A 26,053-nucleotide genomic window follows, 5' to 3' on the forward strand; every position below is an offset into this window, starting at 1 on the left:
AAAAAAGTCACTGCCACATTGGGCATATTTTCACATTTTGTGAAGCAAACACAGAAGAATGACACGAGGCCGCTTAAAGAGGAACAGCCCAAACCTAAATCTCTTACGCTACCCATACCCCAAAGCAGACACTGGATTTTCAACCTAAACTGGATTTTCAGCCTGTTTTTCTACACAGACGCCCCTCTCCCTCACTGAGGAGGGCGCGGAGCCCGCGCCCCAGTGGCCGCCCGCCGGAGGCTGAGGGCGGGAAGCCGTACGGCATCTCGGGACTCGTAGTTCCCCGCCCGGCGCGACATGGCGGCGGCGCAGGCTCTGGCGGCTGTCGGTGCCGCGCTCCTCCTTGCTGCTAGCGTCCAGGCCAGCAAATATTCTCGAGAGGCCAACGAGGGGTTGGCGGCCGCCGGCGCCAAGCGGCGAGAGGCCGGGGAGTTCCGGGTGGTGAGGCTGAATCAGGTCTGGGAGAAGGCGCAGCGGGTGAGTGAGGCGGCGTGGGAGGGATCGGCGGCGGCGCCTTAGTGGTGGTGCTCTGGCTGAGCTCTGCGGGGGACCCAGGGTCGGGCTTGGCCGCTTCGGACACTCCTTCCCTGTCAGCAGCCTCAGGAGATGGGGTGCGGCGGGAGAAGCGGCGCGGGCAACGGTTGGAGCGGTGGACTCGTGTGTGAGGAGAAACCGAGGCTGTCCGGCCCGGCGTCGTCTCGACAGGCCCCGGCTTGGTGTTGGGTCTCCGGGCTGCCGTGGCTTTTGTTTGGTGTTCAGGCCTGGCTGCCCCTGACGGGCAGCTCAGAGCAGGAGCCACACCACCTTGCTCCATGGGTGCTGTCCCAGGCGACTGGGAATAGTGGTGCTGTGTAAGGCCTTCTCTCTGGAGGTATCTTCTTCCTCTCTCCAGCTATATGTATCTGTGTCATGGGCAGTGTTACTCTTGCCATACAGGCCCAGGAAGTGGAAGAGAGTGTTGTCCCTCTGGTACCAGGGAGGAGCCGAGACTGGCTCCTGCACTTGCTGGTTCAGTGCTTTAGCACTTTTGTTAAGGGGTGATGCTCTCATCTGTCAGAACGCAGTGGCCTTAATTCCTACTTTGTACAGGACAGGAGTTCACTGTACAGGAGAGTAAAAAACCCTGCACCTTTGTGGTTATGTCACTTTAATTTATATCAAGTGATACAGTCACGTGTGGAAGGACCAGCAAATGGGTATCATCATTGCCAGATGAGAGCCTTAATTTTGACAGTGATACTTGAGTTTCTCTCATTCTGAGCTAAAAAAATATTTAATTAAAGTGAAAATACAGTAAAAATATTTAATTACAGTGAAATATTTAACTACAGCTAAGCAGAACAGCACCAACAGGAGCGAAGGAGCACACCCGTATTATCCCCTGAAGATTGTCAAACTCTTTTAGGGTCATGGCTGGCAAAGGTTCAGTTCTTTCAGGCAAAGGAATGTAGTTAATATTAATTCTGAATTTTCTGTATCCTGGACCCAGCCTGAACTATTGAGTTAGAGGCAGGACAGCCTGATGTTCAGTCAAAATACAGAAGCCCTGCCATAATGCTGCCTTCCAGTGTGCCAGAAAAAGGTATCAAAAATACTCCTTCCCTCAATGGGAGAAGGATGGGGTGAAGGATAGGGCAGTTTGTGATAATGAGACTCCAGCTGTGAACTGACAGCTGAAGAATAAACAACATGAAGACTAGAAACAAGCTATAATAGTAGTATTGTCAGTTTGCTCTTATTTTTCCAATTACCTCTTTTTTAATTTTCATACCTGGATCTTCTGGAATTCAAATTTGAGATGCTTTACGTCATCTACATTAAGACGCTAAAATGTAAAATGATATTAACTCTGTTAGAGTGAAGAGCTAAGCTTTAGTAAATTCTATATGTGTGAGCCAGATTTTAGAGACACAACACCTACTTGAACTGAATTTGCCACCATCTAAATTTCACTTTTGAGTACAATCAACACTCAGCCTGTGTTTCAGAAAGTGATTTTTCAGTATGTCTGGGCAAGGTCTGAAATAAGAGGACAACTATGCCTGTATGTTAGACCTGCTTTGAGATACTTGTGTGTGCCAGTGCTGGACTCTCTTCCCTTCATTTTGGTAGTGGTGGACATAGGACTGAAAATAAGGAACCTCTTTGTTTTGATGTAAAAGATGGGTATTGCAATTCAGCATTTCAACACACAGTTGAATGAGCAGTCCTTCAGAAAGCCCCAAAACATTACCAAGCGGGAACCAGAAGCTGACAAGCCAGAATTATTTCCTGTTTCCTGAGGTAGGGAGGATTTGATCTTTCTCCAGTATCTCTTTTCAGAGGTATATGTTTTATATAAAAACTTTAAAGAGTTATTTTAGTAGACGAGTTCTTAGACCCTAATTCTGTAGTTAATTGAACCAGTGACAAATATTATGTAGGTTTCACAATGTGTGTGGTTACACCTACTAGTCTCTAACAATCCATTGTGCTGGGGTTGTTGCCATTGGCATGGTTCTAGCATCACTTGTTATCAGGGCTTCCTGGCCATCCCAAAGCAGCAGTGGACTCCAGGATCTAGGGCATGTTACACCTTAAAAATTTGTAGTAAAGAGCCCTTTCCTCTCAGAAGCATGGTTGTAGGTAATGATATTGCAGGTAATGATTGTAGCAAGGCAAAGAGCAGATGATGAATTGTTGTACTGTTTCACAGCTTTCCAGCACTTATTCCCAGAATTGCCAGGTACCTGACTTGGGTGTTAATGTCCAGGCAGCATAAGGAATAAGGAATGAGCCTAAGGCACTTGGTGCTTTCTTATTTAATCATTAAACAGCTTTTCACCTCTGCTTCTTGTTAAGTTATTCAGACATAGGACTAATGTTAGTAAAGCGATGTGCAGTCTTACCTGTTGACATTTTTTACCTGGTGTCATTCAGGGTCCTACATGAGATGGCCTTGAAGGAAGCAGTTCTTGAACTATATGCTTTAAATTAGCCTATGTATTCGTTTCAGTGCTATATAAATGGGACAGACAAGGGGCTTCCAACAGGTTTCAAATGATTTATAATGTTTAAAAGGACAGTTACTTGAGTTTCATATTAAATTGTAAGAATCATAAACAAATTATTGGAATTGGGAGAAATTAACCTTTTCTTTTTTTCCCTTAAGCAACAATGGGCTTAATATAGTTCCTTAGGTTTTATTAAGAGTTTAAAATGTTTGATTGATGATGGGTTGTCTCCAGACTCTGTGTTTAGAAGTTCTGATATTCTTCTCTGGAACTTTCAGAAAACACAAAACTGTATATGTTTATGAGATTGCAGTAACTGCAGAGAGTGTCTAATGTAAACTGCATTATGTAAACTACTTTATACAGTAGCACGTCTCTGATGATAAAGTCATACATTCAACAGATTGTATTTTCCTGGTTTTGCAGTACTTGGAAGCTGAATTAATTGTTACCTAAGTTATTGCTGGTGATTTTTTTTCCTGGGTTTGCTCAGCCTAAATACATCTTAAGTCATGGTATTTGAATGCTGACATTAGAGTACAGAATTACTGAGATGATCAGTCATTTCCTTCACAATTTATAGGAAACTTTTCACTCAGTGTTCCTCCTGAAGCATCACAGTGCAATTCTTGACAAGTAAAGCATTGTTACTCAGTGCCACTGCAGCAATGACACACTGGCTGTCCAGGCCATCCTGCTTCAGAAAAGCAAATAAGTACATGATTAAGTTTTTTTGACTATAGGGCATACTAAAAATCATAAAGTGTCTCCTTCTAAGTGCTTCCCTTTTATCAAGCAGTTCCCCAAAAGCAGATGGTAAAGAAGAAAACGGGGATGCTCCTTTGCTTTAATATTAAAGGGATCAGAAGTTTTAAAACGTTCTATAAATTTTATATTTACCTGTGATTCTAACTACTCCAGATTTTATAGTAAATCATTTCAGTGAGCCAAGTGGAAGTTACAGGAAAAAAATCTTAGCTTAAAAATTAAAATTATTATATTCAGTAGCACAAGACTAACTATCAGGACAGCCTAAGCTGAAAGCAGAAAAATAATGTGCATAGGTTCCTGAAATCCTGTCAATAGGAATTTAGGGTATTCGCTCAAAATAGTGACATTTTTCCTAGTTACTTTCAGATAACCTGCTGACATTCAAATGAATGGCTGAATCTTTTCAGTATCATTCTGATGTTTAAAAATAATACTGAGTTCTGAGTCCATGTTTATTAAACATACTACTTCCTCGCTAACAATTAGATTTTTTATAATCTGTAATCTGATTTTAATGACAAAAAAAGACTCCCCCCCCAGTAAATAAGCCTATCCTAGGACAGATGAGCCTGGGTGGTTCAGAGCTGGAGATGAGCTCCCAGGAGCTGGCTGCTCAGTGGTCAGAGGTAGAAGGACTCAGGCAGCTCAGGCAGAACTGTACTGGAAGTCACACTGCTCATGTTTTTTGATCTTCTCTCTTTGGGCTTTTGCTTACCTCGCCTTTTTGTTATTAATATGCATGCACACACACACAAAAGAAGTTGTGAAGCACTGATATGGTTTGTTACATATCTTTGTTTTAAAGTGAATAACTAAAGTGTCTAAAATCTAGAAGTTCAGCCTCAACTTACAGCAGTGCTGCTTAGCCAGCTGCTTATTAGTCATTGTCTCTTCCTGTTTTCTCTATATTTCATGAAATTTCAAGTTGACCTACCATTCATTTAATTATTTCCTTTTTTCCACAGCTTCAACCTCAGTATCTTACCTTTTTGTTCTGTTATGTGAGTCAGGAATACCTCTAGGTTTTGTATATTTTTAATGCACATCAACCATGTTAAGAAGTGACCTTAGAAAATTTTGCACTTTGATCATAGTAAATGAAGTGGCTCTCTGACCTGTAAGGCCATCCTCAGTGTCCTGGTAGTCTGCAAAACCATACTGACAAAGTTTACTGACATGCTCTAACTGTATGCTTGAAGGTGGTCTGCAGGAAAGCACATATGGTGGCAATGGTGTATTGTTTCAGAAATTTGGTTATTATTGCCTTCTGTGAATTAATGAAACTGAATTGTTTCAATCATTTTTTTTTTTTACATTCTTTGTTATCAGTACTGGACATTTTAAAGGTAGAATAATTTTTAGAAGGTGGTCTCATTAAACATGGGGGGAAATCCCGTTTGAACGTTACTTAAAGGAATACTAAAGACAGACACAAATTTTTAACCCTTAGGTAGTTTCACTGTTGTCCAAGTAGCTGAAGAGCTGAGAGAGAAGGCTATGTGATCACTGTGTGTTAACAGTAGTACGCTGGGTACGTAGTCACATTCATAGGCAAGAGATGTTATGTATGCAGTGGCTTATACCTTAAGGCCCTTAAAGTCAGATAGATAAGTAGCATTAGAGTAAAAGAAAAAAATGCGGTGCTATGCTGTCTACACATTTATACTGACTTCTGAGGTAAGACTGCAGCAAGAGGTGACTCCACATAACTAAATACAAACCTTTCTCTGTTCTTGTTAGCTTCATCTCTCTGCTGTGAAACTGGCAGAGTTGCACAGTGATCTAAAAATACAAGAAAAGGATGAGCTAAGCTGGAAAAAATTGAAGGCTGAAGGGCTAGATGAAGATGGAGAGAAAGAAGCCAAACTCAGACGCAACTTAAATGGTAAAGTATATCTTTGAAAGAAGCCAAACTTAGATGCAACTTGAATGGTAAGGTATACCTTTGCAGAAGTTTAAACTTTGCCTCAGGTGCATACATAATTAAGACACTTGTGTTTGTGTTTGAACCATTAAATAGCAGGTTGTCTTTCCGGACACTGAGCACACCCAAGTTCTTTGGAGGTCAGTAGGGAGCTGCAGAAGGCTAACAGATTCCTTTGCCCCTGATGTTTTCAGAAAAGATCATTAAACTTGGGACCTCTGTGTCTTAAACTGTGAAGTTTTTCCACTGTGAGCTGCAAAATCCTCCTCTGCAAGTCAAGGATGCGGCCAGTGTCTCACCTTCCATAGTTAGTTCTAACGTTTCTGTGTCTTCTATTCCCTTGCAGTCATTATGACTAAATATGGAATGAATGGAAAAAAGGACTCTCAACTAGCTGATACCAACTACATTAAAGATGGTACAGAAAGCGATACACTAGATGATCCAAGATTGGAAAAATTATGGAGCAAGGTGTGTAAGGTTTCTGGGAACTGGAGCATAGGAAATCAGTGTTTCTTCATTGAACTATTGTCTGTGTCTTCTGAGAGCCCGCAGACTTGGAATTAAATAGCTTTACTAATCTGCTTTTAAGTACTGGCCAAACTGCTGTGGTCTGTGGCTCACATCTTTGTGCTCTAAGGGCGTCCCACCTGCATCCAGGTCACCAGGTGTGGTAAGTTGTCTTTGCCAGAGAAAACACCTGTATCAGTCTGCATGGGGGGTAAGATCCTGGGTCCACTGAGGACAAACAGAGTTTTCCCTTAAATTTCACTGAATAATGGTTTCCCTTTGTGTGACTGTTAGAGTGTGTGGTAGTATACCTGTGGTGTTTTTCCTGGTTTTATTGTTTCTGGACTTTTTTAAAAAGATGCATTTAAAATAGAATCATTTCATAGACTGTTTAAAAGTGAAATGTATAGTGGGAGGTGTTAAATAAGGACTTTCCCAACCTGTTATTCAAGTGAAAATTTCCAGGACTTGCATTAATGCATAAAAAATAGAAAGTGTTATGTCAGTCTGGGCAGTTAAAACTAACGAAGTCATAGTCTTCAAAAATTAAATAAGTGAAGTTTTAAGAAACAAGTAGTCAGGTACAAGAAAGGAATTCTTACACCAGTCTAGTATGGTGGTAGTAAAGCAGAGAAAAAGGTTTGCTGAGTTTTAAAATGTTACTGTAACTAGATACAGCTTTGTCAAGGGACATGATGTCATGTGCTTTGAGGAACAGTAAAGTGCGTTAGATAGAAAATTCGCTAAGCAAAAAAAAAAAAGGGTTGGGGCTGAATAGGTGTTCAAAAACATTCATTTTTGATCATGCATTGCAGCAAGTAAGTTATTTTTGTGGCTAGTGACCTAGCTGTGTGACCAGTGCTTCCCTAATTGCTAAGAAGTAGTCTAGTGATGAACAATTCACTGCAGAGCAAATGCACAGTAGTGATGAAATCTTCACTTGCCAGTAAGATTAAGTAAAGACTGTCCTTAGTATCAGGCTGCATCCCTCATGCAAACAAGTCACCTTACAGTAACATGTGGACCTCCAAGACGCTTATTTCTGTATTAAATTGTTTCCCATGGAATAGAAATGACAGACGCTTTTCACTTGGTAGTCCATAGCAGGTCTGGCTTTGCAAGTCTGAAGTAAACTTCCTTTTGGCATGATTAAAGCCACCATATCTGTCAGTGTCTAAATCCTGACCTCAAACTAGTATAAAGGGATTTAAAACAAAAGATCTTAGGGAAGAGCTGGACTTAATGATTTTCTAAATGTGCTGGAAAGTGGGAAGAAGTTTCAGCAGTTGAGTGCACTTAAAAGCACTTGGGCTGGAAAGCATAGTGAGCTCATGTTTCTTTCAGGCCAAGAACTCTGGGAAGTTCTCTGACGACGAGTTGGATAAGCTTTGGCGAGAATTTAAGCATCACAAGGAAAAGATTCGTGAATACAATATTCTGCTGGAGACCGTGAGCAGAACAGAAGGTGCCTGAACATTTCTCTGATATTTTGACATCAGTACAACTCTTCTCTGCCCATTGCTTCCATTGTTTCCAAGTTTCTTTGAAACTCTTGAAGTCTGACATTGCTGTTAGAACTGCTTGCAGATTCTGACATTTCCAGATACTTGCTGGGTTCGATTCTGCAGTAGCTGCCAAAAATCTTGCCAGCTAATAAAAATGTTGCCATTTCAGTTTTCTGGTTCTGCCTGCATTTCAAGCAGGGAGGATACCACCAGATTAGCAGTGATGGCTATAGTAGTTTACTGGAAATTATACAGCAAGCTTAGATCCACTGCTGCAAAATGTGGTCCTAAAGTCTGCAGAACATGCATGGTTTACTTTACCAGCTGGGAGCACAAGAGGATATACTTGATTATCTTAGGCACCTAGCCTCAGGTGTATTAAAGCATCGAGGATCTGAATCCAGCTAGCTGTACTAGTCCTAGCTAAAATTGTTAGAGCAAAAGCATTCTAAAGCTTATAGGCAGTTTTATGTTTGCATTGTAGAGTCTAAGCTGGAAGCTGCTGGAATTTATTTCAACATCAGATGCCCTGTTTGGTTCATAAAATGCCCAGGGAAGAGGGCACCGGACTCATCAGCCATCCCTATCCCATTTCCTTGGGATATTGCTAACCTAGGAAAATAAGAACGTTTCCTTACTAGAATCTTGGCTGGTGGCCAACAGGACTTAAAAGGCATTTCTGCAGTATCGCCCTCCAGAGCACTGCAGGGCACTGGTCTTAATATTGATGTGCAAAAGGAATTACTGCTTCTTAAAGTGTGTTGTTGATGCTTTATTTACACTCAGCTCAAATGCTATGAACTTAGCATCTTTTATTCACCTCAGATTTGAGGAGCTTTTGAACGATCAGGATTTGACCCACAATTAATAACACTTTTCTTCTTCGACAGATATCCACAAAAATGTTATCAACCCATCTGAAGAGAACCTGGTGAAAGAGGAAATCTTGCACAACAAACACAGAGAACTCAAAGACAAGCTAAGAAGCATCAATCAGGGGTTTGAGCGTTTGCGTAAAGTCAGTCACCAGGGATATGACACAAACAGTGGTATGACACAGTTTTTTATGTATATTTGGAATTAATTTAATTTTTTGAAATCAAAAATCAGTGGGCAAGTTGTAAGATGTAGTCACAGTATCACAGTACATGGTGTGACCACAGTGGGCTGAAGAGATACAACCAGCCTGTTCTATCTAGAAGCAAACACTAGAAGCCTAGTAAAAGGATAGGGATAACGTCTAAAGAATATAGTTCTGTCTTTCATGCCCATATGAGAAGGAATGTTAAACCTTCAGCCCCAGGAGGGCAGGTAAGAGACAACATGCAGGGTTGCCAATGCCAATACTCAGTTCTTAGGGGCTTACTGCTTTTTCAAAAATACTTGCTGCAGCAATAATGTAGTTTTACATTAGGTACTTGGATTTTTCTCCTTTTTCATTTAAATAGACCTATTAGTAATGTGGTGCTGAATATGTTTGTGTGTGTGTATGTAAGAAAGCATAGTCATCTTTCATAGAAGCTGGGCATAAAAGCATTGTGTCCAGATTTTCATTTAGTGGTATGTGTTTTTTCAGAATTCGAAGAACCGAGAGTGATTGATTTGTGGGACATGGCCAAATCAGCCAATTTCACTGAGAAAGAACTTGAATCTTTTCGGGTAAGTAGAATTCCAGTTAGATATCTTACAGAAAAATATTTTCCCGCATAAAGAAATACTCGATGTTACTCTGAGTGCAGCCACTTCTGTATTGCCCCTAAGACATCATGAAAAAGTCGTGCTTCTTTCTTAATATTTCATATATATAAACATGTATGTAACCAGTCACATGCATGGTTCTGTTATTATAAGCAATATGACAATTCTGATTCCCATCAAAGCAAGTGTTGCATATTTTAAATCTTTGGAAGATCAAACAAACTGCTTGTTTGATTGCAGTGCACCAGGTTTCCCTCTCTTACCTGACGTCTTAATGTAATTCTTTGAGAAGCAGTGTACTCCATATACCCAAGAATTTCCCTCTCATGCCCACCTCTTGCACTGCTAACTATATTGGAGCGGTGTTGAACTGACCCGAAAGTACCATGATAAAGGCCACTTTTCAGTGAAATACAGGAATTAATTCCTGTGGGGTTCATACTGGTTTTGTTTAGTTCAAATTGCATTGAGAAAATGTGTTTTTTTTCATCTGACTCTGCCTGTTTATCAGGATAGATTTTGATTGATAGGCTGGAGAAATAACTTTTCAGGGCTTCTTCATGGAGATGCATGTACTTACGATGTCTTATGCTCCAGGACATGGCTAGGGACACCTTGAGCTTCTTTTCTGGATAAGTTAATGAGAGAGTTTTAACTGCCTGGGACAGGGATTGAAATCTGTCTTAGGTATCAAAGATCCATCTTTCATCTTTTAACTCGCATGCAGCCCAGTTCTCTTACGAAGTAAACGTTTTAATTACACTGATTTCAGTGGCCCTGCTTTTCAGGCTGTCAGAGGAAAGCCTGCTTGAAGTCAGCAACAAGGCTTCTGCTGACCTCAGTGGGACATTTTAATCAGGATTGTACAGTTGCTTGAGAGGTAATTTGGCCTTCATATCTGCCGCAGTGAAAAAGAAAGACCCAATTCCATAAGCAAGAACATGTATCTGCTTACTAATTTTTCTGGTTTAGTAGAAATCTTCATTCATACAAACTCTCTTCACCAGACCAAATCTGTCTTGTTCTGTGGATGTTGGGACATCCTAACAAAAGTAAGACAGTAAGAATCACAGTGAAACATCTGCCTATTTATAAAGTCCATTAAAGCAGAATTAAAGAATTAATGTGCCGATTCCATTCAGCCTTGCTTGAGTAGCTGAAGTTGTGTCTTCTCCTGACTAGACACAGTACCAGCCTTCTTAAGGGTTTCATAATGAAAGATGCAAGTGCTGCTCTGCTGGTACATCATCTGAGATTTATCAGAGCAGTAAAACCCCAGACTGAGGTCCTGAAGGGAGTATGTAAAACAGACTGGAGTGTTCTACAGCAAAAGGAAACTATTTTGTCAGAAATGCTGAGAAAAAAACTCTTTAAAAAAATGAAGATTATCTATTAGGATGATGGATTTTTATTTTTTTTAATTGTTTTGAGAGGAATTTTGTCAGCCACCAGGATTGATACCAGTGACCAAAGCTAAGTGGGCTCTGTCAAACAGGGATTTCACTGTAGGGTTTGTCTGAGATTTTCTCAGTAATGTAATGCGTAGAACTGCTGCCATAAGTGGCATAACACTTTGAACTCTTCCCATACTTTTCACAGAGGACATGTCCCAAGGCACAAACTGAATTTACTGCCTCAAAGCAGCAAAACAAGCATACTTCGGTGGGCAGAGACATTACGTACTCTTTGCTCCCCCTTGCAGCATACCAGGTTGTCTGAGAATCTCTCTGATAGATCCCTGAACACCATTGTTAGTCTGGCCACTGTCTTTGGGGCAAACTAAGAGGGCTTTGAGTTTGTTAATTAATTCATCCTATTTCTAACTCATCATAACAGATGCAAAGCCAGAAAACATTTAAGTCTGAGCAGAAAACAGCAGATTCAGGACCTGATTTTGAGAAGAGGCTTCTCTTAAAAATTGTCTCCCTCTGTCCCCCCCGTCCCCTACTCTGATGTATAAACTTTTACTTGGTATTCACTGCCGTCATCTCCTAGCACCTCATAGCCATCAGGAGTCTCATTTTGAGCACTCTGCAGTGGGATGTTTTCAGCACCTGCCTTCAAAATTGGTGTCTGGGTGGTGATGATAATGTATTGTCCAGACATTCTTAAGAAGCAGGGAACTGAAAAAGCCTTTTGTGCTTGACTTTGTAAAATAGCATTAGGGATGTCTTGGCAAGAAAAGAGAGACGAAGCCTTGGAAAGAAAGTCCTGTGAAGCTGTGTGTGTTTGCTGTCTTAGGAGGAGCTGAAACACTTTGAAGCAAAAATTGAAAAACACCATCATTATCAGAAACAATTAGAGATTTCACACGAGAAGCTGAAGCATGTAGAAGGAACTGGAGACAAGGATCATCTGAACAGAAACAAAGAGAAATACGCCATGCTGGAAGAAAAGACAAAAGAACTAGGATATAAGGTCTGTATAGATCCAGTGTACATACATGTTGAAAGTTTAACTCAGTAGTAGAGGGTATTATCCAATGCTGATTTTTCATGCAAGTCGAATGACTTCCAAAGCGGGCTTAAGGCACCCCTGTGCTCCGTGTTAGTTCAGGATATGCATAATTGTGTTTTATAGACCTAATTCTAAAATGCCTGAAATCTCCCTGGTCTATGCTCTTCCTGTTGTCACATGTACTGATGGCAAAAACTGAATATATGATATTGACAATTTATTGTCTTACTAAAATTTGTGTGATGTGTTTTGTTTTTCTGTTAGGTAAAGAAACACTTGCAAGACTTATCCAGTAGAATCTCTCAAGGCCTTCAACACAACGAATTGTAAAAAATTGTTCTCCTACATGGAATCGGTCTATTAACACAAAACAGATGACGCGTTTTTTGAACAGAATTTACCAAGGAGTCCTTCTGAAATAGTAAGGATTGAACAGAGTTGTCCTGTAAGAGAATTTTTTTTTGGTCCACTTAATTTCCAGTTTTGTATTTGCACTATCAAATGATTAGATTAGATTATAATTTAAATTGCATATCTTGGATCATATAAATCTCACATCTGAATGAAGTAACAGCCTTTGAAATAAGCAGTCATGTCAAAAGGAAAAATACGGGAACTCTCAAAGGATTCCTGCTAGTAAAAAAAACACTAATAGTCAGGAAAGGTATTTGATCAATGAAAGCAAACACTGAGGTACAGGAAGTTAAAACAGAGGCCAGAAAAGTCTTTTATTTCAATGCCTGGCCTATTATATTTCCTACTGAAGGTAATTAAAATACTTCTACTGGCTGAGCAGAGGCTCAGAGCTGCATATGAATTGTCCATGTCAGAAGAGGAGGAAGAGGAAGGAAGAAACAAGTATTGAGGTCAAGTCACACAATTTAGTTACAGACTAACACATCTGAAGTTACTGAATGCATGTGTACAATTACCTTGATCATGGTTGCTTGGTTTTGTTACACTTAGTCATTAAAAAAATCAAAACGATACTGGTGAGGCTTCTTTTTCTTCCCTCTCATTTACTGAGAAGTAATCAGACCTGTTTTTTAAGCGTGTTGCTTATTCCTTTAAACTAAAGTTGACTCACACATCAGTTTTTAAGACAGGAGGGGTAGTTTTGCACCACAGGAATATGTTTCTATGTTCTGAATAGACAAAAGGCTTTCTAAAGCAGCTTCTCTTGAAGTACATATTCCAGTACAGTCTTTAGCAAAGAGTATTATTACTGTCCTGTTTGAGACCAGATTTTTCTGTTGGGCACCAGAACTTTGGCAAACATTAGCCACCTGGGTTGAAATTTTCTATAATAATAATACTGACCCTTTGTTTCTAAGGAGTTTTTCCCATGAAACTGTTCCAGGAATAATGTTAAGGCAAAGGCCTGGTGTAGGTAAATCATTAACAGCTGCTTGGTTAAGAAGCTCTGTCACATACTGCAGCACTGTAGTGTGCTGCATGAGGAAGCTGCTCTCTGACCTCTCTTGCCATACCTGTTCCATGAGAAATGTTGAAGAGATCCATTCAATCAGAATTAGCCACTTTATATGTTATTTATGCAGTTCCTGGGTCCATGGTAGGTTGACAGTTGTATGGTTCTGTACATAAAGACCATTTCATAATGTGCTAATGATCTGAACCAAAACTGTGGCAGCAGTCTTTGAGCTTCTGAGTATCTTTCTTTGAAGTAGTAAGTTACTGGGGGTTTTTGTATGTTTTATTTTAACGTAAGCTAACGGTTACTTACATTCCGGAGAATCATTGTCTATCAGGAGGAACACAGGCTAACATTAATATTAGCAGTCACCCTTAGAATTTATGGTGTACATCCCCTTGGTCTGGTAGGCTACAAAAAGTAAACCCAAAAATAACAGAAACACATCTATATGAGAAAACAGGTGTGTTGTTTTCCTAGATGCTACACACCATTTCTTCCCCAGACTATCACTTTAAGGGCTATTCAGCCTTCTTTAACATAGCGGTAGATGCATTGTCTCACAGGTTTATCTTTGTCATTATTTTTTTCATATTTTTCAAGGTGAAGGCAGAGCAGGAATGTACTCTATACTATGTGGAAGGAGCAGACTTCACTCTGTCCTTCAGTTTTTCCCCTTTGGTGGAGTAAGACATAAATCCACAACCAAGGTCAGTTTGGTGTTTGGTGGCTATAGCTTGGATGTGGAGAGAGGTTCACACCACTGGCTCCTGGGTGAAAAATTTGAACACATGCACTAATACTTCAGCAGAGGAAAGTAACTAAGCATAGCACTGAGCAGTTCTGCTCAGCAGTCCTAGCTGGGCTCTACACAAAAGGAAGAGCTTTCACTGAGAATGTTCGGAACCTTCTGCTGAGGGAAATCTGTTGCACAAGGGAAAGCAACATGACTATCTCAGCCTACAATAAAGGCAGGCAAAGTAGCTGTGTGGTCCACACAGCATTGCAGAAAGCTGGTTTTCATCTTCAGTGTGTACCTGAAATAAAATATGTTGAAGAGTTTCTGAAAAACTTGGGAATAGCACAGGGTACTGGATTCACTGAACACGTAACCAGGGTCAGCAGTAATAATGGTTGTCTCCAAGTGCAGAGCTGCTTCAGCACAGGCTGTAAACAGAGGGGATGGTTGTACCATGCAGTGGTGACTGTGCCTTGTCACGACATACCACGCTGTGACAGTAACCAGGCTTAAGGCCAGGTAGGCTCCAGCAGAGAGAATGCTGGGCAAGTGCTTCAAAGTAAAAGAGGCTGACAAAATGTTTACATGTCACTGTAATTTAAAATTAGGAATGAGTCACAGATCATCAGTGGCAAAGGTTGGAGACTGAGGTCAGCACAGTCACCTCACTTTAGATACTTAACATAGCTGTTAATGAGTCATTGGGTCCAAAGATCGTTTGCAGAAACCTAGAGAAGAAAAAATATTAAACAGCAGTGGTTGCTGCCCCTGAATCCAACTTCCCCGTGAAATTGTAGCTGAGTTCGTCTGCAACAGCATAGAGAAGACATTAGGAATAGCCTCCATTCCTGTCAGAGCTGTTTGGGTCTTTCCCTGCTTTTTGAGATCTGGGGACAGTGCACAGGCTAGCAAGTTGTCAAGTCTGATTTCACTCGAGTCTGCACCTCACACACACCAATATATGTACAAGTCTGTTAACTATTGCAGTTTTTAATTCTCCAAAGACAATTCATATGGCCAAAACAAAAAGAGTGGGTAGTCTTTGAGACATTTAAACATTAAAAAATAGCTTGAGTCACCATTCTTGTGTTTCTGTAAATAGCAACAAAAATTCAAAGCCAAGAAAAAAGGTGTAAATGAAATACGCCTGCAGTCCTGTCCTGTACCTAGTGAAAGGGGAATAATTGAGCTCATAGATGAGATTGCATGGAAGGGACATCTGAATAGGAAAGAACTAACAGCTTCTAAACAGTGGTTGAACGTTCTCCTCTGCCTTAGTTGGTATTTTATCTGATCCTTTTGTAATTATTCAATTTATCAAGTTTTTTGAAACCACTGAGAAAGAATTTGAAATACAAAAGTGGCAACAGCAGCATTTCTTAGGGGGAAAAAATAAATCAGAATGTTTTATGTTTCATATGGTCTGTCAAATTCTGCCCTGAAAAAGAACCTCCATTTCAGTAAACATGTCAGTGATTTCAGGTAGGACAGATTTTTATTTATTAAACAGGTTGGATGTGGAAATGAGAGGGAAATAAATACACAAGGCATTAAATACAACAAAAATAACAAAGTCTTTCTTAAAATAAACACTTATGTCCTACATACTGGTAGAGGAGCTAAGAGCATATCATTCTACCAAGACAAATGTGGAACAGTCACTGGGGGTGATATATTGCTGTAATGATTTCTCCCATCCCTCCCCAGGGCTTCTGAGGCCTGATAGATCAGGCAATAGCCAGAGTATTTAAGTTCACCAAGTAGAGATCATTTACATTTGTAGGCTGTGGGGCTCCCTCGAGCCAGAGTAATAATACAGCTTTTGCACAGAAGGTGACAGAAGGCAAGAGGCAGAGAAACCAGCTTAGTTTCCATGATGTGGCTGCTTCAACAGCTGGTCTCGGCTGAGCATTTAGAGGGGCTTCATAAGGGCTTCAAGCCCTGAATGGAGAGCAGAAGGCAGCTCCCAAGCTCCCAGCACAAGAACACGACACATACCTGTGTGCATGCTGCCTAGATGCCAGCACATGGGGTCTGCATCTGTGCTTAAGCAGGCATCTCGCCCTGCTGACCCTAAAGGTGCCCCAGCATCATATTTTCAGTTCTGCCATTTATTCATTACATGAGTTTGGGTGAATTAGTCCAGTAGTGTTACACTCCATGGAAGAATGTAGGTCCCCAGGCAGGGTCCAGCATGCCACAGTGCCCAGAAACCAGAGCATTACACAGGGAGCCGGGCTGCTGAGAGCTCCTCTGCAGGCCCTAACCCAGGGTCACCTGTCACAAGCCCAAGTACTGTGTTCAGCTCGGGGCTAACTCAGACAGAGGGAACAGGTTGCATGCTTGGGTCACAACATACCATCCGCAGACCTTCCCTGTCATCATCTGGCACTGCTTCAGAGAGGTAGCTGGGTTTCAAGTTTGTTTAAAAAGTTGTTTCACATACAGAAATCTACTAGTGAGTAGTACACAGGCAGTTCTAAAGTAATTTTTAAATGTAAAATGTATTTTTTTCTTTCCATAGCATTTAATGAGAATAGAAGAAATAAGTAAAAAAAAAGATGCGAAACAGAAGTCAATGAGTAGAATGGACACTTGCTTTCAATAGAAACAGATCTACCCTTGTAACAGAGAAAAGGGAGCTATGAAAAACAAAGACTGCATTTTCCATATACATTGTGTTTACTAACAAACAGCTTCTAAGTACCAGAATCAACATTTTCAAATACAACACACATTTAACGTATATTTCAGGCCATTCACAAAGCACCTATTGGGAAGCAGGTTGTTAATCAAGAGAACAAAGGACTGTGTGGATTTCTTTTACTAGTATCCACAGTCATAAAATGGAAGCATTCATAAAATCTGTCTACGTGGGCCAAAATAAATCTATAAACTTTCACCCACAGCAAGTTGAGCCATAATTGGTACAGCAACAATTGTAACCCAGCTGCTTTTATCAGTAGCCCTTAATGGACTTTCATATCCAAACCTTCATGTATATTACCGAACCACTCAACAAAAGAACACTCTCCTAAATCAAAAAGAGAACAGTACACAGATGTTAATGCTTAACATGTGAATGTAAAAATAATGGATACATTAATATAACGTAGATATTTTGTTCCTTCACCGACATGTTAACTTATCAGAAAGCTGCACACATCCATTTTAATAAAACTAAACATTTTCAGTCTCAAAGGTTGCCTGTCAATAACTGGCCTACTGCAACTTAAACCTGGTGATTTCTGTAGGGCAAACTGAGCGTTGAATCGCTTTGAAATAAGCCTCCTGCTAAAACAAAATGCTATTTAATGTTCATTTATGATTTTCCTGGCAACTTAATTTAAAGAGGGAGGGGAGCTACATTATTTTAAGAAGAAACACACTGAGAACTGGCAACCTTTGTATGAAACCCAGTAATTTGCAATGCTTGGCATTAGATCCAGGAGTCTAACCTCAAAATTCAAATCTCAGTTTCTAATTCAAGGTGACATCTGAACCAGAACCATTAAGTAAGTGGTCCTTCAATGGGGAAAGGTCCATTCTCCAACCTCAATTCAGATCCCAGTTCTGGGACTCCCGTTCACAATTCCAAATATGCCCTGTCATAGTGTAGAGTCTTCATTCACGCCACTTCCTGGGGCCACTGGTGATCTAGTATGTGTTCCATTTTGAAGTTCAAGAAAACAAAAGGGGAGAGAGAAGAACTGTGTGCAAAAACTCACATCTCTGAAAGAAGAGACTTCCATGGCAAGAGCTTAGGAATTGGGTTACTGCTTATTTCAGTTCAACAGCAGACCACCGGCAGCGGGAAACGCAGTAATTTTCTCCCAGTTTTTGTTAGGAATTTTTCAGGCTATACCTTTTTCCTAATCTGTCCCAAACTGACACAGATTCTTTACACAAAAGCCACTTCCCAACAGGCTGAACACCTTCCACACCGGTAAACATGGCCTGGAACACCTGAGTTACCCTTCTCTAAGCCCTTCTTCAAGCAGCTAACAACCACAATCTATACGGGATACATATGTCTTGGACAATGTTTGCATTAGCCTCAGTTCACTGGTGCCACTAAACCCTTACCACTGATGGATTGTTTCAGGTCTTGTGCAAAGTGACCCTCATTCCCCTGCAGAGGAAAGAGCTTTGCAGAACTGCAAAACAAAGTTTTCATTCATGATTAGTTATTAATTCAGGATAAGAACATGATCTTCCAAAGATGTTCTTAGGAATTGTTTTCCTTATTGTATTGCCATCTGTATCAACGGCTATGCTAGGATTTTTGAAAGAAAAAACCAGCCAATATAACCAAATAGGACAGTCACAAGTCCAAATCAAAGTACTGCCACAGTGCATATCGAGGATTACAGAAGAAACAGGAGCGAGCCTATTTAGCCACTGGCATACACTGATGATAAACAGCAGTTCTCTTCAGCTCCTTCAAACCCAAGGAACAGAACAACTCATCCTTTTCAGCTTTGACTGCTTACAGCTTTCCAGTGACATGGTGGAGACTAAGGGCAGGGTTAAGCAGTCTGGCATTTTCATGTTGACAACCTTGCTGCTTGGCCACCAGGTTTTCTGTTACCCAGTTTCTTCTGGCTCTTCCTGCACTGCTCAGGGCAAGCACCATGCTGAGAGAGACAGGCTTCCCGTCACGGGCCAAGCTGAAGATGTGGCCAGCTGCAGGCTGAAACTTGCCAGATGGACAGGAATGAGAGGGTCTAATCGTGTTAAATGTTGTCAGTGTAAAGGAGGGCTTGGCCAGAGGTATGCACACTGGAAAGAGTATGTAGTGTCAGCAAAGCTCCAAAGCAGCCCACCTGGGACTTCAAGGCCAGTCACTGCAGGAAATGCATTCTCACAGCTATCGCTTATAGTCACTACTATCAGGTATTCACCATAAAAAGCACAGAGATTGCAAAAATTCACCTAAGACCAGTTCTGGGCTTTCAGTAGACCTGATCCATCTCTAGCAAATCTCCCAGCTGTTGGTAAATAGCAGTGGTAGCTGAACGCAGGACTAGATGCACCTTCATGTCCTGTCAGGGCCCAGCTCCCACCATCCCTCACCCAATGCACATACTGTGCTTCATGCACTTCCACAGAGGGGAAAAACAGACTGGAGGGTAATTCTGTCCACAGTCTAGACAGTGTCAGTGAACTGCTTCCATGACTTGACACAAGGGCAATGAAACAACACACTGGCGCACACAGAGCACAACAGTCTGCCTCTTTACAGTGTATACCGGCATGTAACCACCCCATGGTTTCCACTCCATTCCTGGTAGAGACAGTGCCAGCCCATCTTCTGTTTGACAGCAGATACAGCTGCAACCTCAGCCTGTCCCAGGAAGCTCCACTTCCTTGCTACAACCACGCTTTGTACAAGAAGCAACAATCCAGCCGGCAGGTCTCCAGCAGTGGCCCAAACTACATTTTACAGACTCACGTACTCCTCTGTCAGTACAATAGCTGGCAAAGGACAACTTTCCCAACAGGAATTCCTCCTTGGGCTTCTCAATTTGTGTGCAGCGCTGCTGTTGATAGCAATAGGACAAATGTTAGAGCAGCCAAAGGCAGGCCACGGGGCACATCTTCCAACTGTAGCAGGCAGAGACATGGATGCGTGATGAATCTGAGCAATCCATTACATAATAAAACTTCAGTATCCAAAGGCCAGGTTCCTTTCTGAGCATGCAATCTGCTCTATTTTCTGTATATGAACTATCCATAAATTGCCAGCTCAGCCCACAGATGAGTAAAATTTAACTTCAGCAGTAGCAGGTGCTAGGGCTTTTTTTTTTTTTTTTTTTTTTTGGGGGGGGGGGAGTATTTCACAACAGTATAATGTAACGTAGAGACAAATTACTGTCATGCTAAATCTGCTTTCTGATCCCACCCCCCCCTGCACATTCCTCAAATAAGTTGACACTTATTGTTTCAGTAACATAGTGATGTTACATACGCCTCTGTGTACACAGTGGGGATAATACATTTGAATTATTTCTAGATGCGCTGATGCAGACAAATGTCGGAAAGCAAGTAAGTTTTAAAATTAATTTTCACTCACCCTAAAGTTTTTACTAAACTCAGTTTACTTGGCAGCTGCACCTTCCTAAACCTGCCCACTGTCTTACAAAGTTATTGTGTCAGAATCCAGGGTGTGAATTACATATATTTTCCTGTTGTTCAGTTCTAGCCTTTCAAAGAAGAGTCCACAGGAGAGTTGCTTTTAATCTGTAACCAACTGCTCATCACTGTCCTAAGCCTCAGAGTGAGGCTACCCTGAAGCCTGTCATCTTCGGAATAGAATAGAATATAGACTGTTTCAGTGGGAAGGGACCTACCATGATGTAGTCCAAGTGTCTGACCAGTTCAGGGCTGACCAAAAGTTAGAGCATGTTATGATGGTCATTGTCCAAATGCCTCTTAAACACCGACAGCCACAGGGCATCGGCCACCTCCCTGGGGAGCCTGTTCCAGTGTTGACCATCCTCTCGGTAAAGAAATGCTCCCTAATGGCCCAGATTTAAGACGTGCCCATGCATCCTTTCACTGGATCCCAGGGAGAAGAGCTCAGCACCCCTCTCTCTGCCTCTCCTCTTTAGGGAGCTGTAGGGAGCAATGAGGTTGCCCCTCGGCCTCCTTTTCTCCAAACTGGACAAACCCCATGTCCTCAGCCACTCTGCACAGGACATGCCTTCCAGCCCTGCCACCAACTCTGTTGCCCTCCTCTGGAGACATTCAGGGACCTTCACATCCTTCCCAAACCGCGGGGCCCAGCGCTGCGCACGGTACTCGTGGTGAGGCTGCCCCAGCGCTGAATGCAGCAGGACATCACGTCTGTGGCCGGCTGGTTGTACCATGTTTGCTGCACCCCAGGACAGACATCCCCAGGCCGCCAAGACCGTTGGTAGACGATCGAGAAGGGTCCTGCCGTCCATCTGCTAGCTCCCTCAGTCCTCTGGGATGAATCCCATCAGGCCCCACGACTTGTGAACATTTAGCTGATACAGGTGCTCAGGGAAAGCATAAAACTGAAGTCATCAGAACCTATACAACTTTTTTAAAAATTGCACTTTTCCTTAATTCTACTACCTACACTGAAAATACATTTGCAGAGCTACTTCTTACAAATCTCCCTTAATAACTTCTAATTCATCCATCCTTACTCCGCTTTGTTTGTTCTCTTTGCTGTATGATGTTAAATTAACATTTCCTTTCAACCTAGGCTGCAAAATAATGTTTGTATGACTGGCTGAATGAGAGCTGAGGATCTTCCCAGGTAAAAGGTGACATAAAAATATAACAGCACTGTCATCTGAAAAAATTGCATAATTTTAACAGAAGTGAGTAGCTAGTAACCCATAAAATTCTGTCTTCTTCCTGTGGTCATTTTAGCAATAATATGTGTGTCACCCCAGACAAACCAGAAAAGGTACTTACCAAAGGGTGCATGTTTCAGCATCTCAGAAAAAAAATCTAATCACTCATAACACAAATTCAGGTTTTCCAAGCTACAGTAATAAAGCCTGGTTTGCTTACAGCAGGGTGGAAAATGCAGGATTTTTCCAAGCTGTTTGCTAAAAACAACTCTTGAGGCAGATTTTCCCACGCATTTAGATGCCTAAAGACACCTACTGGCATTTTCCACAATTAGGTGCCAGACTGCTATTAAAACCCAGACAACTGTTTGTATTGTTGGGCAATTACATGCCTCCAAACTCCAGCCCTCTCTCCTGCAGCACATGTTAACTTGGAGCAACATCATAAAACCCACTGAAGTAGTAGTTACATTGGCAGTAACCTACTGAGTAGAACTATCAGAAAGAAAGAGGTACCTATACAACACACTAACGGTTATGCCCAAATGCTGCACCTGCTGACAGTGTTTTCTTACCACCGAGAGCACTGCCCCCAAACTGGCACTTCTGCTGTGTTAAAAGTATTTCAGGAACATCTCACAGAAGTATCAGCCACATCACATTGTTTTGTTCTTCTGGTAATTAGTTTCTCATACTCCTGGTAATGGTAGGAGGAGATCTGACTCTGGTAGAATCTTAAATTAAAAATGAGCCTTTGTTTTTACCAGCAGAAGATATGAAGATACACTTATCTTCAAAAGCATGGGAGATCTTTTGGGGGTTTTTGCAAAGAGCTCTGAATCTGCAATCATCCTATAGCGATCACAAACTGTATTTTAGATCACTTATGCACAAGTTTTGTGCAAGGTGTGTGAATAAATCCCTAACTATTTGTCCATTAACAGCAGTCCTAGAGTTAACCCATGCAAGCTATGTGGTGAGCACAAGCCTGCTCATAGGATTATGGTTTGACTTCCATTTCCCCCAGTTTGCTACCGGAACTAGAAGGCACATTATTTTATTTATTTAGGAAAAACGTTTTCCATTTCTGCGAGTTCCTGTTGTTCGAATGAGAAAACTTAATTTCTTCAGCAGAAATGTCAAGCCTATAACTTGTCAGGGAGACCTGCAAGGTACTACAAAAACAACCACCCACCAGTTTTTAACAATAAGGTTTGGCCTCCTGCTTCAGTCTTCTAAACATAATTTAGTGCATTATGAAGTGAATTTAAAAGACATGTTAAAGTCTTCTCTTCTATTTATCCTACTCAAGTGAAGCAGAATCTTACAAAGTAAAATACTTCATTTGTGGAAAGCCTTATAGGATAACTATGTTGACATTAACAAAGGCTATAAGTACAAATTTATATCCAGCCACCTAGCTATTCCTAGCTGAAGTTACTATGACATACACAAATACATGTGCAGAGAGAACCACGTGCATGCACAGATTCATAGCCCTGCTCAACCTGAAAGACATATTTTTACACTTGTGACCCCTCCTGTAAGGCCAGCAGCAATCCAATGCCCTTTTCTACTGTATCAAATCTTTACCCATGCTGCAAGTCCAGGATTCAATGCAAGCGATTCTCAGCAATGCACAGAAAGGCAGCCTTTGTAGATAACCTGGGTAATATATTTTCCTGGTAAATAGGTTTTTAGAATAGAAATATTGCAACTTCATCATATATCATGATGGAAAACACTGTATTTCAGTGCATCAGGCAAGCTATGCTCATTTTAAACATTAAACATAAATAGGCACATAGCAAGAGTTTTAACCCTGCAAGTCCTCCAGTGGTGGGTCCTTGACTGAATAGCAGTTCAGTTACATAAACCTGGTCCTAAGGAGCTGTAAGTCCAGGCCATTCCAGTTGTACTGAATATGTGTTTACGAAGCAGATCACCACTGTCCATTTGCCAAATGAGAAAAATCTTTTAAAATGGGAATCTCATAAGAAATATTTCTTTTCCTTTCAGAAATGTGCCAGGCTGATAAACAGAAAACTGTATCTTAGCACAGGACAGATGACAATGGCAATTGTCAACTCTCAAACACATTTTTATTTATTTGAGAGATTTCTGACATTTTACATTACTATTGAGGCTACATTCAAATAAATTTATCAGTTAAATTCTGCCTCAGAAACAAATACCTCTCATTCCATGTCACTTAGTGAAACCTTCACTGGCACAAAACTTCCACTCACCGATATAAATTATAACACATATCTGAAAAGCAGAACTGGGCTGTGATATTGTATCTTAAGAAGACACAGTCAAAAAATCATAATACCCAAGATATCACTCCAGATAACATATCAGCTTTGGCTTCCAGGAGTTAACACAGGCCAATTTTTTTTCTTCGTAAGTACACTGCTTTGTTATTCTAGTGTCACTATGATAACATTTTGTTTAAATAACATTTTGTGTCAGGACAAAAACATAGAACACAAGAATTACATAGACAATGCACAACACAAGAAACTAAGTCAAATTTTGAATCATCCAATCTCACTGTACAAAAGCAAGATGTCACAGACTTGTGGATAAACCTATATTACAACATAACATCCTGTTGTGCCTCAACTATGTAGCATCTCTGAAGACATCATCCTCTTACACAGAACTAGTTTTATGCTATTTAGGGACAGCAGGGAATTATTCAATGAAAGTTTTAGATTCAAGGTGTATGATCTGCTTTTGATGCTGCTTTATATTAGGGATAGTTTTGGAGGTATAAATAAAAGAACCCAGTTTTCAAAAGTAAGTGTTTCTTTTGAGTACTTTGATTTTAAGATATTCTGTATGAGAAACCCGAGACCTGATTTTCAAAGTGATACATACGTTCAACTCCAGGAGAATTGCTAAGAATTACAGGAACTCAGCAACTATGAAATCAAAGCCTATGGTTTGTCACAGAGTTTTTTAAGAACAGAAGCACCCAGAATGTCCCTTCACATTACTTTGGTTTATAGACATAATTAAATTAAATAACCTGTTTGTGTGTGCTCATGTCTGTGTGCATACACATATGAATCCCTGACACTGCAGCTTTTAAAACTGAGTAACTTTAGCCAAAGCTGCAGAACTCTTGGTGAGGTATAACACTGAATTACCCATAGGTAAAGTTAAGCATGTCCATAAATAAGCATATAAATTGAACAAAATTGTGCCTGCAAAAAATCAGGCACTGAATTTTCTTGCTTTTGTAAGAGTCCATTAATATATTAATAGAGGTTTTACATATTTATACGCTCAGATATATACATATATTTTAACAGTAATGTGTGCTTACATACATACATATGGCACACATGCAAAGATATGTACACTTATCACGCACACACTCACATTCCCTTACCTGCACACATTCAAGTTACTTATTTTGAAAGAAAATGCCAACATTTAATAAACACTGGAATTGGTTCCAGGTTCTCCAGGATTTTTGAATTATAGAAAAAGGTAATTTACATCTCTCATTGCATATGAAAAAAATAATATCTGGACTTTACAACCAAATTAAAATAAAAAGGAAGACCACACACACCCCTCATGCTACCAGCTTTCCAATTAGGAATCAAGATATTGGAATGAATCTGGTATAAATGCAATAAGCAATGGCAGTATTTTGTATGAGTATTTTTTACAATTAATGTGAATCTTTGGGAAGATAAATTAGTACCAATTTATGGTGAGCAAAAATTTCTTTCCTAGACAGGTCACTGCTGAGTCCCTTTCTTCTTCTGCTCTAGCTCCTGCAGACGTTCCTCCCGGCACTGAGCATGCTGTGTTCCCACTTTGTGGGCTGTCTCCGTGGCTGCAATGTCAATCTGTGCATATCGGGATGATCCACTTCCTGAAATACCAAATGAAATCCTGTAAAAGACTATAACCCTGGTATTCCTGGGTAAAACTGACCCAGGTTTAAGCTATTGAGACATTTCTTCCACAGATTTCCTAGATTGTCTTGATCTGGTCTTAAGGCAAGCTCTATAAAGGGAGGAAGATGATAACAACAACTGGGGGAAAAAACCTCAAAAGCTTTGTTAGCTATGTATTTTACCTACCTGGTTTTCTTCAAATAAGCAAATGAACCACTTGTATTTCTGCCCCAGGTTTGAATCTCTACCCCTACTCCACCTGATAGAAGACAAAACTGAACTCGGCTCTCCCACTTGTGGGAGGCTTCATCAGCAGGCTACTAGTCAGTAAATGAACATTTGGCATTTGAAAAGAAAACACCTTTGGTAGGCCAGTTGGCAGGATTAGGATTCTTTGTCTGAATTAGGCACTCTGAACTTTTACCGGATCAGCCTCAGACAATGCCAATTTTGTCTGATAACTGGCAATAAGGGAGAAAAAAGCTTCTCTGTTCAGAAGTAAAATAGTTCTGTATAGATGCAGACATACAAATCTAGAGGCTGGAAAAACTTTTGCATCCAAAAATAAAAACGTTTATGGTCACTGAATGTGCCTCCACACTTATACAAGTTGACCTTCAGGGGGTAGTTAACAGTTAAAGTTTATGTCAGTTTATGAAATTCAGCTCTTCATTCTCAATGCCTTGGTTCACTGTCTTTAAAATGAAGATGAAATGTCACTTTTACATCTCAACAGGATGTTGGACAAAGAATTACTTTGAAGTCTGGGA

General features: G+C 40.7%; 2 protein-coding genes across 4 annotated transcripts in view; one reads left to right on the forward strand and one right to left on the reverse strand.

The window, feature by feature from the left end:
- Positions 1-258: 258 nt before the first annotated feature.
- On the forward strand, positions 259-12,845 carry LRPAP1 (LDL receptor related protein associated protein 1). Its single transcript, XM_037385831.1, has 8 exons — positions 259-477; positions 5,505-5,649; positions 6,035-6,159; positions 7,543-7,663; positions 8,594-8,752; positions 9,280-9,362; positions 11,643-11,819; positions 12,123-12,845. Exons 1-8 carry the CDS (start codon positions 298-300, stop codon positions 12,186-12,188), a joined length of 1,056 nt encoding a protein of 351 aa, XP_037241728.1. The 5' UTR covers positions 259-297; the 3' UTR covers positions 12,189-12,845.
- The window catches only part of DOK7 (docking protein 7), an 81,519-nt gene continuing 67,778 nt past the window's right edge, over positions 12,313-26,053 (reverse strand). For all 3 annotated transcript variants that reach the window (XM_037385820.1, XM_037385803.1, XM_037385812.1), the window contains one exon: positions 12,313-25,258. In XM_037385820.1, the coding sequence (XP_037241717.1) occupies positions 25,122-25,258 (137 nt within the window). In that variant the 3' untranslated portion in view covers positions 12,313-25,121. The remainder of the gene's footprint in view (positions 25,259-26,053) is intronic.

This window comes from Falco rusticolus, chromosome 1 (assembly GCF_015220075.1).
Source record: "Falco rusticolus isolate bFalRus1 chromosome 1, bFalRus1.pri, whole genome shotgun sequence".
NCBI lineage: Eukaryota > Metazoa > Chordata > Aves > Falconiformes > Falconidae > Falco > Falco rusticolus.

Excerpts from the sequence above, each read along its gene's own strand:
- LRPAP1 (XM_037385831.1), top strand. The coding sequence starts at position 298 with ATGGCGGCGGCGCAGGCTCTGGCGGCTGTCGGTGCCGCGCTCCTCCTT. Across the intron at positions 478-5,504 it reads TCTGGGAGAAGGCGCAGCGG|CTTCATCTCTCTGCTGTGAA; the intron begins GTGAGTGAGGCG and ends TGTTCTTGTTAG. Across the intron at positions 8,753-9,279 it reads GGGATATGACACAAACAGTG|AATTCGAAGAACCGAGAGTG; the intron begins GTATGACACAGT and ends GTGTTTTTTCAG.